General features: G+C 32.5%; 1 protein-coding gene across 1 annotated transcript; it reads left to right on the top strand.

Annotated features, from left to right (window-relative positions):
- Positions 1-1,583: 1,583 nt before the first annotated feature.
- On the top strand, positions 1,584-8,105 carry LOC111806143 (uncharacterized). Its single transcript, XM_023691506.2, has 9 exons — positions 1,584-1,921; positions 2,622-2,686; positions 2,827-2,875; positions 4,495-4,589; positions 4,762-4,847; positions 4,927-4,986; positions 5,091-5,172; positions 6,566-6,679; positions 7,731-8,105. The coding sequence occupies exons 1-9, from the start codon at positions 1,735-1,737 to the stop codon at positions 7,899-7,901; spliced, it is 909 nt and encodes a 302-aa protein (XP_023547274.2). The 5' UTR covers positions 1,584-1,734; the 3' UTR covers positions 7,902-8,105.
- The last annotated feature ends 4,136 nt before the right edge of the window (positions 8,106-12,241 follow it).

The following is a 12,241-nucleotide window of genomic DNA, read 5'->3' on the forward strand; positions in this document are numbered from 1 at the left end:
GACCATTTCCGCTCGTGATCGATCTTTTCATCTGCCAGTTTGCCGTGCATATTTTAAGCTCGTTGACTGACGTTTACACGTCGCGTAGTACTTGCACAACTCGTCCTTCTTGTAAGTATTCTTAGCATAATTATGCTCTTAACTTATCGGTTCAAATTTTCTAAGTTTATTAGTAATAACTTAACATCGTATCGAAGCAAGAGGTCTTATGTTCGAACCCGAGAGCATCGTGATTCAAATTACTATCTTAAGTCCACACATAAAGGAGAGGTTAAAGATACATTTATAAGATCTTGGTTTTGTTTGGTTGCTTCTTCTGCAAATTTGTACTTCTAACATTATATCCAAACAACCATTGAACTTGTTCATGAATTTGAAGCCTGCAAGCTCAGGTTTCTCATTTGGTTCATATGGGGTCGGATTCGGATATGCATTCTACGGAGTCGAAGAGGAAGTTCGAGGTCGTAATAAGGTTTAGGGTAGATTGTATTTACGCAGGGTAACGGCGTATTCGTTATCTTTGGCTGGACGTAAACTCGAAAACTTGATTAAAGTTTGCATTTATTTGATCCGTGAAGCTTAAATAGTGTTTAATAAGTTTCTAAATTTTCAAAATTTTTATATTTATTGGATATAATCAGAAAACGAGACACTAGTAAAGTTCATCAACATCGACATTTTTAGGTCAACACTCCCCAAGGACAATCGTGCTATGTGTTATCGTCATGCTTGTCCACAATGTGTTGTCTATGGTCGCATGTTGGATGTTCGGGTCACGCTTGTCTAGGATGTGTTGTCCATGGCTGCATGCCCGTTCCAAACCCTTTTTACATGCTTTCATCGTAGATAGACCCTTTTACCATTTCAAGTTGTGTCAATACGAGGGCGTATGACCACTTACCAAAATCATGTCTACACCCGCTCGGGCTAAAATGTCCCAAAATGTACCATAGGGTGATATGACTAGTTGTCACTTCATCCTACCGAGTTATATGTTATTTAAGTCATAGTATTTCTTTCTTTGTTTATAGCCATATAACGTTGATTTCTTCAGTTCTTTTAAATCGTATTCAAATATATTTTCTTGCTCACGTTTTCTAAAAAAACTTGTCGCAAACATGACTCGATACTCGAACATACGCCAACACTGTATGCAATGTCCAAATTTCTCACGGCTAACTTGTTCGTTGGGTTAAAATACATTATCCTACTACCTCAAATAAGTGCTGCATAATCGTTGTCCCGCTGCCGTAAGAGTGCGATCGTGACACTATGCATGCATTGTTTACCTGTTATATTCTTATATAATAACGATATAGATAATTAAAATCGTTGTTATCATTTATTTTAATAATATATCATTAAAATAATTTATATAATTAATATGATAACAAATTAGCCATCGCATCAATTTCATCTCATTTTAAAGAAAAAAAAATCAATTATGTTATCGAGTCATTTGATATTTGTTCAACAAAATAAAAAAATTAAAAAAAATTAAAAAAATCCAAAACCCGAAACCCGAAAGAAAGCGAACCCGACCCGCTTTTCAGAGTGCGATCCCAAGTCAAATTTTCTCTCCTCTCTCTCTTCTCTCTCTCTTCACTCCATTGCAGGCTTGCAGCTACTAGATCCAAATAACCGGCCGGCGACGGAACTGGGCTGAGAGGGTGGGTGCTTAACTGCATTTTCTTTGCAATTCTCGATCTCAGCCACTCTCTGAATTTCGCGAAGATGGTGAGTAAAGCAGAGGAGGCCGAATTGAATAGACTCGAGACCCAGGTCGATAATGGAGGTGGAGGTGCTTGGGAGTATCTTTCCCTCGTCAGAAAACTCAAGGTTCGCCGTTCTCATAAGGTCTTAAACCATGGATTGTCGATCTTGAATGATTCCAGAAAGCGATCCGGTCTCGGCCAAGAGGGTGAGTTTTAGCCCTCTCTGTTCATTCTTCGATCTGGATATGAAGATATGTTTTTCTTTTAACGGTTCTCTTGCTTTGTAATTTTTGGATTTTGGAGGAATCAACATATAATTAAGTTTTGCACTGCTTGCTTTGTTTATAAGAATTTGAATATTAATTTTGGATTTCTGTATCCTTGTTACTGCTCAATTGCAGATTGTAATGTAAAAATTAGCTGGACAAAAGATAATAGCTTTAAAGAAAAGAGCAACTGTAGATTCAATGCACATCTCACTAGATCATTGGATGGACTAACTTTGATTTTTGTTTTTGAATAGTTTATCAAAAGAAACTTTAAATGCAAGTTTTGCTTCATCATGTTTTTAAATTTTTTTGGCTCATACACCTTTTTGTGGCTGAAATATGCATTAAACTTCTTCTTTACCGAAGTTCTTGGTCCAGGAAGCAACTAGAACTTCTTAATTTGCATATGCAGTTTCCTTTATGTATAACTGAAAAATTATATAGGTCCAGGAATTATTTTTCTCGAACAGGAAAAACATGAACTTGTTTTGAAAAACAAGTGAGACCGGACTTTTAATCCCTCTTTTTGTTACTTTTGTATCGTATCGTGGAAGATGTATCATTAAAGGTTTTCCTTTCTCAATGACTAAATTTTTGCCAAAAAGTTTTCGTGACTATGATTTTTTGCTCGGTGTAGAATGGACCCTGTACGAACAGGTAGCTATTGCAGCGCTGGACTGCCAAGCTATAGATGTTGCAAAGGTGCAATTTACACTTCTTTAGTTAACTACTTGAATTGCAGATTGGTCGAGTTCATTTTAGTCTAGTCATTTGATGACGCTTGGTTTTGAGATTTTTTTTTTGCCTTGAATTAATGCCTTACACTCTGCAATCTATTGTAGGATTGCATAAAGGTTCTTCAGAAGAAATTTCCACAGAGTAATAGAGTTGGTATGTTAAAAATAAATTGTTGTTTTTTCTATACTTGTATTCTTGTTTGATTTTGTAACCGAGGTTGACCCTTTATTTGTCATCATATCTGATAATTGAACTTCCAATAACGTATGAAATACTAACCTATGGTAAACCCAATGGTCGGGTAAAGGCAATTGAGCTGCTGAGCCTTGGATTGGAAACCACTCGACTGGCTGGCCTACTCACGTGAGCTAAATATGCCACAATGTGGCAATCTTCTTTTTGACTACCTAATGTTCTAGGGTCGACTTATTTTTTTAGCTATTTATTATAATTGCTTTGTCATTTTCAATTCATTGGTGATTAACAATAAGGCTGCTCTGTGGTAAATGTTACCTTAGATATCCAATTCATTCTATTTTCATGGCTTACGGTTCCTTGTTATCCTTTATCATTCGCTTCACCCATCATTACATTTGTACTCAATTTTATTAAATCCGATAATATAAAAAGCATGGGCATGAACTTGTGATACGAACACAACTCGGTTGTGATAATATGTCATTTTGTAAAGAAATGAGAATATATAGACGCAACAAGGTTTTCTTACCAAAGTACATATTTTGCAAGGGCTCTCAGGCTGAAAAGTTCCATTTTGAAGCTGTAGCAGTAAACTTCATACATTTGAAGATACAATATCTTATAAGGGTTTAAAAAGGAATTTCAATCCAATTAGCATATTTCTAAAAGATTAATATTTCATGATAAGACACAATTTTAAATTAAATTTGTTCATTGAAAATCACTTACTTTACAAAACCATCTTCTTATCATTCAAAGTTTATTTATCTTTCTAAAAGGCTTTTAGTCACATCCACTATTTTGTGGATTATCACTGGGCTACTGTTCGAAGCTGCTAAAACTTAAAGGCTGGTTTTTTGTCGTTAGATCTGAAAAGGAGCTAAACTATAGATTGGTGGATGGATATGATTGCCTGATGGTGATGCTAGAAATTCTCAATTTGAGACTAGGGAGGCACAGATAGTGGTGGCTTTGGTGCAGCCTGGGTATTTTTATGTAAATCTCTTTGTTCTTGGACCGTGTAGTAGATTTTGGAGCCATCCTCAATTGGGTGTTATGCAACTCTATTTTAGGGGAAAATGTCCAACTCCTAGGAAGGTTAAGGTTTTTATTTGGTGTCTAAGTTTGGATACATATGCGAAGGTAGGCTCGTGCTAAGATTCTACTCGTGAGCGCAATGGTATGTCATGGGCTAGAGGAATGGGGAATAAACCAATCGCTTGTCCTTGTGTTGTTGCATTGGAGTCAAATCATGCATCCCCTTTGACTGTTATCATTCTCCTGACTAAAGTGCGTGTCCTCATAGGAAATGTGTCAGTTAAGTAACCATTTCGTTTCGAAGGGAATTTTTTGGTGGACACTGTACAATTGTATTTTATGTGATTTAACTATAATCTGTGGCAGTTTTTGCGACTTTATTAGATCCTGGATCTCAGAATCCTCAACCTGTTTCTCACATTGTGAATGGAATTTCTGTTGATTACATCAGCAAATTGCATATTGTTGATATAACAGATTCTGAGTAGATAAACATTACAAGCACTTTGATGGATTATGGGGTTGTCTTGTCACAGGGAGGCTAGAGGCTATGTTGCTTGAAGCAAAGGAATTGTGGGCTGAGGCTGAAAAAGCTTACGCTAGCTTTCTAGAGGAAAATCCATGTGATCAAGTAATTTTTTTAACTGTTCTTTGTGAAACGATATTTTTATTTTTTCCCGTGCAATTTTTATTTAATGATGGTATTCCATTATGAGTATAATCACTTGAGATATATGATGAGCTATAGATATAGCTATATAAGCCTTTCAGATATTTCATTTTCCTTCCTTGCACTTGAACAGATAGTACATAAGAGGAGGGTTGCCCTGGCAAAATCACAAGGCAACATTGCGGTGGCTATTGAATGGCTTAACAAATATCTTGAAACGTGAGCAGATTTTTGCATGCCTCTTATTTGAAATGCTTAAAAAGGCGTCTTTCAGATTTCTTTTCTCCCTTTATCGTAGATTTATGGCCGATCATGATGCCTGGAGAGAACTGGCTGAACTATATGTATCTCTCCAAATGTGAGTAATTTCCCTTTTCATGTTCCTTTCTATCTATCAGTAGTGTCCAAATTGTGTCCTTGTGTTCCCAATTAAGAAGTTTGTATTTTGTATCTGTATCTTAGGTACAAGCAAGCAGTTTTTTGCTACGAGGAGCTGATACTATCTCAGCCCACAGTTCCGCTATATCACTTAGCTTATGCAGATGTAAGTGGCTCTTCATCCCTGATGACTATATCTTCTACTTCATTAATTGTAATGTTTTCTGGAAGTTTATTGTGGGAAAGCATGTTGGAAGAGATAGTTCTCCTTGTGATGTGTATATAAAGTTTGCAAATACTTTGTTCATCATTTCATAATTTGACAGAGCTTCATGTTGGAGTTGGCTGCATGGGTCCATTGTGAGATCACATGATTGTCAAAAGCGGGACTTTCTTTAACATCTATGACAACGTTATTCTCCTGAGTCATTTTGTCTCCACCATGCTAAGTCTATTTCCTAGATAGATTTCTTGCGTTGATGAGTTATTTGCTGCATAATAAATCATCTTTAGGTAATACTCATTAATGTGGCTAGGTCCTTTTGTTTTCTTGTGTTAATTGATAATCAATTAAGATAAGATGCAATAACTAATTGGGCTTTTTATTTTATTTTATTTTTTTGGTGTACTTATCATGGAGTGTTTTTGCTAGGCTTCTTTTCATAGCTATGGTCTTTCATTGATTCATATCAACCGAAGGGATTTTTTTTCTTTTTTTTTGTAACTTTAGCTCTTGGTAGCCTTTTAACTTCTAACTCCATTTTATTGCTGAAATTTGGGTGAGAATTTGGAAGCTTTGGGTTGTCTTTTATTGATGCACACCAACTGGAGAAATTTGGGTGAGAATTTGGACAGCTCCAAAGAGTTAATGACAAAATCAATGCTTTGGCGTTTGGTTTAGTCACCTTGAAGTTATGGCATAGCTAAGGCAAGTTATTAGGCATTAGGTGGTGAGATAATGGAGCTGTCCACCTCTTGATATTTTACTGACAATGTAGGCTGTGTCTGGATTGTTCGGGTTAGGCTGCGTTTAACCCAAAGAAAATGCCTTTTTTTGTGCTATAACTGCAAGTCGATCGATGACGAAATTTAATTTGGATACCTGATCCAGTTTCATCCTGAGGAGCACCTTAAGAGTTGACCCTGATATTGAGGATTTGGAATGCTTGGAGATTCTCTCCAAGGTCTTAAGCTCAAGTCTCTATATGGAAATTTTAAAACTTGAAACTCATTGTCTCTTGGAGTTAGTTTTAGTGTGGTCAAAACATTTTTGTGCAGTGAGCAATTAGTGGAGCCCCTACACCTCAATTATTTGAAAAGAAAAAAAGAAGAATGAAAGAAAAACCCTTGCAGAAAGGAGCTCTCGTTCAGCATGGCGTTGCTTATCGACATATCTTGCTCAAACTTGCTTTCCCTAGTCTCGATTTTCGTGTTGGAAATTTTAGAAGATGTTCTTGTTTTCTGGCAAAAGCGTAGTATTAGTTAAACTTTGTTTTACCATTCTCTTTAACTTCGTTTCAACTTTCAAGTAATTACTCGAAACCTTTATCTGAATACAGGTACTTTACACATTAGGCGGCCTAGAAAACCTTCAAACAGCAAAGAAATACTACGCATCTACTATAGACTTGAGTGGGGGCAAAAATACCAGAGCCCTGTTTGGCGTTTGCTTGGTAAGCTTTCTCTGGCAATCTTCTGCATATAGCAATTTGTTATATTCATTATAACCTTATATCTGATGCACATTTCACTGTCATGGGAGTATATCCATCATTTTCGGTTGATATCTTGAGTTTTGTGCTTCCTCTATGTGAAGACTATATCCATCATTTTCGGTTGATATCTTGAGTTTTGTGCTTCCTCTATGTGAAGACTTTGTCAGCTTTAACCCAAATTAAGTTTTATTATAACATTGAATGTTTCTTGCCCATGTAGTTCAGCCCAAGTCCACCGCTAGCAGATATTGTCTTCTTTGGACTTTTTCTTTCAGACTTCCTCTCAAGGTTTTTAAAACGCATCGCTAGGGAGAGGTTTTCACACCCTTATAAAGAAGGTTTTGTTCCCCTCTCCAACCGACGTGGGATCTCACAATCTACCCCCTTTGAGACCCAGCATCCTCGCTGACACTTGTTTCTCTCTCCAATCGATGTGAGATCTCACAATAGCGTCCTTGCTGGCACTTGTTCCTCTCTCCAATTGATGTGGGATCTCACAAAAGAGGAACGAGTGCCAGCGAGGACGTTGGACCCTGAAGGGGGTAGATTGTGAGATCCCACATCGGTTGGAGAGAGGAGCGAACATTCTTTATAAGGGTGCGGAAACCTCTCTCTAGCAGATGCATTTTAAAAACCTCGAGGGGAAGCTTGAAAGGGAAAACTCAAAGAGGACAATATTTGCTAGGCAGTTACATTATCTCTCATTTCATTTTAGACCTTATTCTTTTTTTATGTTGTGACAATTTGGTCCTCTCATTAGTTACCAAATAAATAGCAACAAAACCCGTCATGACATTGTAAAAGTTGACATGATACCGCTTTAGCTTTTCATATGCATGAGACCGCATGACATTAAAGTGTTATACCACAGTACCAAGAAACAAAACGTAGACCAGAATTATACTTTTAACAAAAATGAAAAAAAAAAAAAAACAAAAGGCAATTGGCCTGCAATTCCTCGCATTTCTGTCTTATTTCAAGCTGATTCCCTTTTTCTTTTGCAAACCAGTGTTCATCTGCCATTGGACAACTCACGAGAGGTCGAAACCGAGAAGACAAGGAGGGTCCAGAGCTCCAATCTTTAGCAGCAACAGCCTTGGAAAAAGATTACAAGCAAAGAGCTCCACACAAGCTTTCTCTGCTGTCTTCTGTATTGAAAGGCTTGAAGGTCTCCCCTTAACTTTTCCTCCTTTGAACTGAGGCTGATTAGCATTTAGCTACTGGTAGTTTATATTAATTCATTTTCTTGTGATTTTTCCCTAAGAAGAAAATTTTCTGTGTTTCCATAAAGTCCCAAATATAAGAAGTGATGTATTTTTTTTTAGCCTAAGTTAAGGACGACACAGCTACAAAAAGATATAAATCTTATTCTTTCTTCTTTCTAGTTATAGAATTCTATACCAATCTTCTATAAATATGAAATCATTGGGAAGAATGTACACAAATTCCTCTCTATGTCCTTTGAATGTAGGGTTTCTCTGCTCCTTTCTTCTTTATGTCAGTCTAAAAGGGGTATGAGAGATGAACAATATTAATTCTTGGGATTCTAGAGATGAAGATTTTGACAAAAGAAACTTGAGCGGCAAGTTTCTTGCCCCTTTTTTAGTTGTAAGTCCCGGTACAGAATCCGAGCCTCTGACCTCTTTATCGAGAGTACAGACCTTGTCTCCTTGTGTCTTTGTGTCAGTTGAGTTGTGTTCATATTGACTACTTGATAAGCTTTTTTTATTAGATGTAATTATCGCGATCTTAGTTTTGGATCGACCGAACATATAATTTAGACCGTTTTCAAAGAGGAAAAATATTAGGGAGAGTTGGTAAAGAAAATGATAAATTATTCTTTTATTGGTTGAGTATGCTATATATACATTTTAGAAGTACATAAAAAAATGATTTAACTTGAAATTAAAAATAAGAAAAATAGAATTAATGATTTATTTATGTATTAATAGAAATCAATAAAGTGTTCATTGAACCAATAGGTAAGATGTTCGAATCTTTTCATAATTATATTGGTAAGTTTGAATATTGATCATAAAATATTTATTACTTTTTCTAAAGGTAAAAATTTGATCTGGCCTTTTTTTTTTAACCACGTTATTTTTTAAAATAATTACTCCTCTAAATGATTGATTGAAATTAAGTGATAGATTGGGGCGAGATTTATGTAACTAAAAAGTACCCAAAAGATTGGAAACCATTTGATCATAACACTTTTATTTTCCTTCTTAATTCAAATAAAGTTTTAAAAAATATATCCAAATTTATTTAATATTAGTTTTAAAATTTTCTATTAAATACGAGACGTAAAATAAATAAATAAATAAATAAAAGACACCACTTTAGCTTTCCCATGTTTTTTTTACTTTCATTGTCCCTACATTTTTTGTTTGAACAAATCACGTTCTAGGCTTTCATTTTTCATTTTTCATAAATAAAAATAAAAATAAATTAAAAATGTTTAACTGATCTGGTGAGACGGTGGATGTATTTCACTTCATGAATATCGTAGGCTCGGGTCTTTTCCATTTTATTTGCTAAAAAATCCTTGTTGTTAAAACTAACATATTTAATCATGCCATTTAGTTCTTGTTGATGATCAACCTATATCGACAATATTTAAGTAACAGCGTCGATGATAGAGAATTATCAATATAAAAGTTTAAAATTCTTGACTATGAATAAAAAAATTTAATGTTACGTGAGTAAATAAATACAATGATATAACTCAACCGAGTAAATATATATGTTAAAAGTTATTTATTAAATTATTAGACTGAATTTATATATATAATGAGTGTAGTCAAACAAGGTAGGAAAATGAATGAGCCAATCCGGGGTTTGGAACAACATATCTCTGTCACCAAACATATATCCTCTAGGTGGGACCCACTCAGCCAAGAGCTGACAAAAGACAGCGAAGCCCAGCAGGTTGTTTTTTTTTTTTTTTTTTTTTTTTTTTGTCTTTGTCTCAACAATATTATTATTATTATTATTATTATTATATATAAATATTTTACAATATAATTTATAGCTTAATTAAAAAATAAATAAAAAGTAGGAAGAGGAATTCAAAATAGTTTTTTTTAAAAAAATAATTTAAGAATATTATTGAAAATTTAGAAAAAATTCAAATATTTTTATTAATTTAGCCAAATAATAATATATTAAAATTATGATTAAAAAATTAAAGATGAATAAAGAAATTAAAACGATTAAATTTTGAAAGCATCGAGATTTAAAAGAAACATTTGAAGAATATAAGGATTAAAATATCCGAAAGCTAAAAGCATATGTCCAAAGTAGAATTATTATTTTATTACCCACAAAATAAAAATAATTCAATTCAAATAAAAGCATGTGGATAAGAAAATATATATATACCTTTTTTTTTTTAATAAATCCCATGCTCACTTGATTTTTGTGAAATAAATAATATTATTGTTAATTTAAAATATTTTTTTTAAAACTATTTATATCTTTTTTATAACAAGTCACCCATTTTATATTCTTTAACTCCAAAATTATATATATATATATATATATATATATATAGTTCTAAAATTACTATTTTGTTAACTATTTAAAATTAGTAATATCTTGTTTTAAGTGATTCTCGTAAAACAATATATATTTATATTATTTTACATTATTTTTATTATTATTCAAATAACGAAGCAAATTTTGAACCACGATTCTAAATCTATTCATTTATTTTTAATATTCTATTCTATAAAATAAAATAAAAAAAGTAAGAAAAATGTTTTAAAATATAATTCTAACGGTTAAAGAGATTTATACAAAAATTAAAAAAAAAATAGTGTAAAATGCTGTATTTTTTTTTTTTTTTTGTAGGATATAAATTATTTAATTAACCTAAATAGAATTTATTTGAAATGTAACTAATTAAATAAAAAATAAAAAATAAGGAAAAAGATAACTGAAATATTTCTATACATTTATTATTTTTATGTGTATTTTTCTTCCTCCATTTTTGGTCATTAAATATAAATTCTATTTTTTTTTCCAAATTCCAACACACAAAATTGGCCAAAAAATAAATTATATTTCTTTATTTGTTTTTCCTTTCTTACCCCCAAAAATAATAATAAAAAACTTTATTATAAATGGGAATGACAATGATGAAAGAATTAAACCTCTTCCGTTTTTTATAAATATTTTAAGATTATTGATCGAGTAGAAATTTGTTAAAATATTCTATGAAATTTGAGATTTTGAATCCAAATGAGGACCTAAACACATAACGATACCGCTTCAGGTCATTGTTGCACCTGCCCGAGTCTCAGTATTCATCCGATTTTTACTCGGATGACAATCTTAAATTTTTTATAAAATATTAAGAATAATATCGTAAGGTGTACATTCACGAATCGAAATCACATCCGAACAAGAGTGGTTATTAGAAATATGATGGTTTAGAAAGATATAAACGATTTTTCCAGTGGGTCAATCGTAATAATTTTTATGTTGGGTGACCTCTAAAAAAAGATAAATAACTAACTGATAATAGAAAACTCCAGATCTATCCGGTGCATCGGACAATAAAATACAGAAAATACAGAAATAATATTTAATAACTTAATTTTTTAACACGAGAAATAAATAATTATAAAAAAAATATCACTAAGATGAAGAAATGAATTATATATATCCATTAAATTCTCACTCACAAATTTGGCATAAAGTTTTTGCCTTTTAATTGAAAATGTGTTTAATTGTTTTTTTTTTTTTTTTTTTTAATTATTCCCACTTTTTTATTTTTTTATTTTTTATTTTTATTGCTTTCATGATTCCCTACCTAGATTCTCAAAATCACACACTAAAAAACAAAATTAATTGAAAAAAATAAAATAAAAATAATAATAAATAAATAAAAATTATTCAAAAGGAAAAAAAGATGAAAGATTTACATAAATGGCTCATAAAACAAAATTTTAAATTTTTTAATATTCTACCATTTATGTCCATATACTTTTAACTATTTAGATTTAATATTAATTTATAGTTAACCAAATTAACTTTATTACTTTTTTTAAATATTCTAAATTATTATGAAATAAAAATTAACTCGAATTATTGATCTTTTGGATGATAATAATAATTTATTCACTTAGTTACATTAAAATTGACGATTTTTAAAAGTTGTAATTAATTGGTCTCTGCATCGTTAATTTTGTATATAATAAATTTTAAATTTTAGAAAACATAATTTTGTGGATAAGACAAATACTGTAACATCCCAGTCTACCGCTAGTAGATATTGCTCACTCTCGCTAGTTACATATCATCATCAGCCTCACAGTTTTCAAACACATCTATTAGGGAGATGTTTCACACCATTATAAAGAATGTTTTGTGCTCCTTTCCAACCAAGGTGAGATTTCATAATCTACCCCCGTTGTAGACCAAACGTCCTCGCTTGACTCTGATACCATTTGTAATAGCCAAAACCCATTATTAGCAGATATTGTCTGTTTTGACCCTATGACCATCAACCTC

Source organism: Cucurbita pepo, chromosome 11, assembly GCF_057944985.1.
Source record: "Cucurbita pepo subsp. pepo isolate OVF chromosome 11, ASM5794498v1, whole genome shotgun sequence".
NCBI lineage: Eukaryota > Viridiplantae > Streptophyta > Magnoliopsida > Cucurbitales > Cucurbitaceae > Cucurbita > Cucurbita pepo.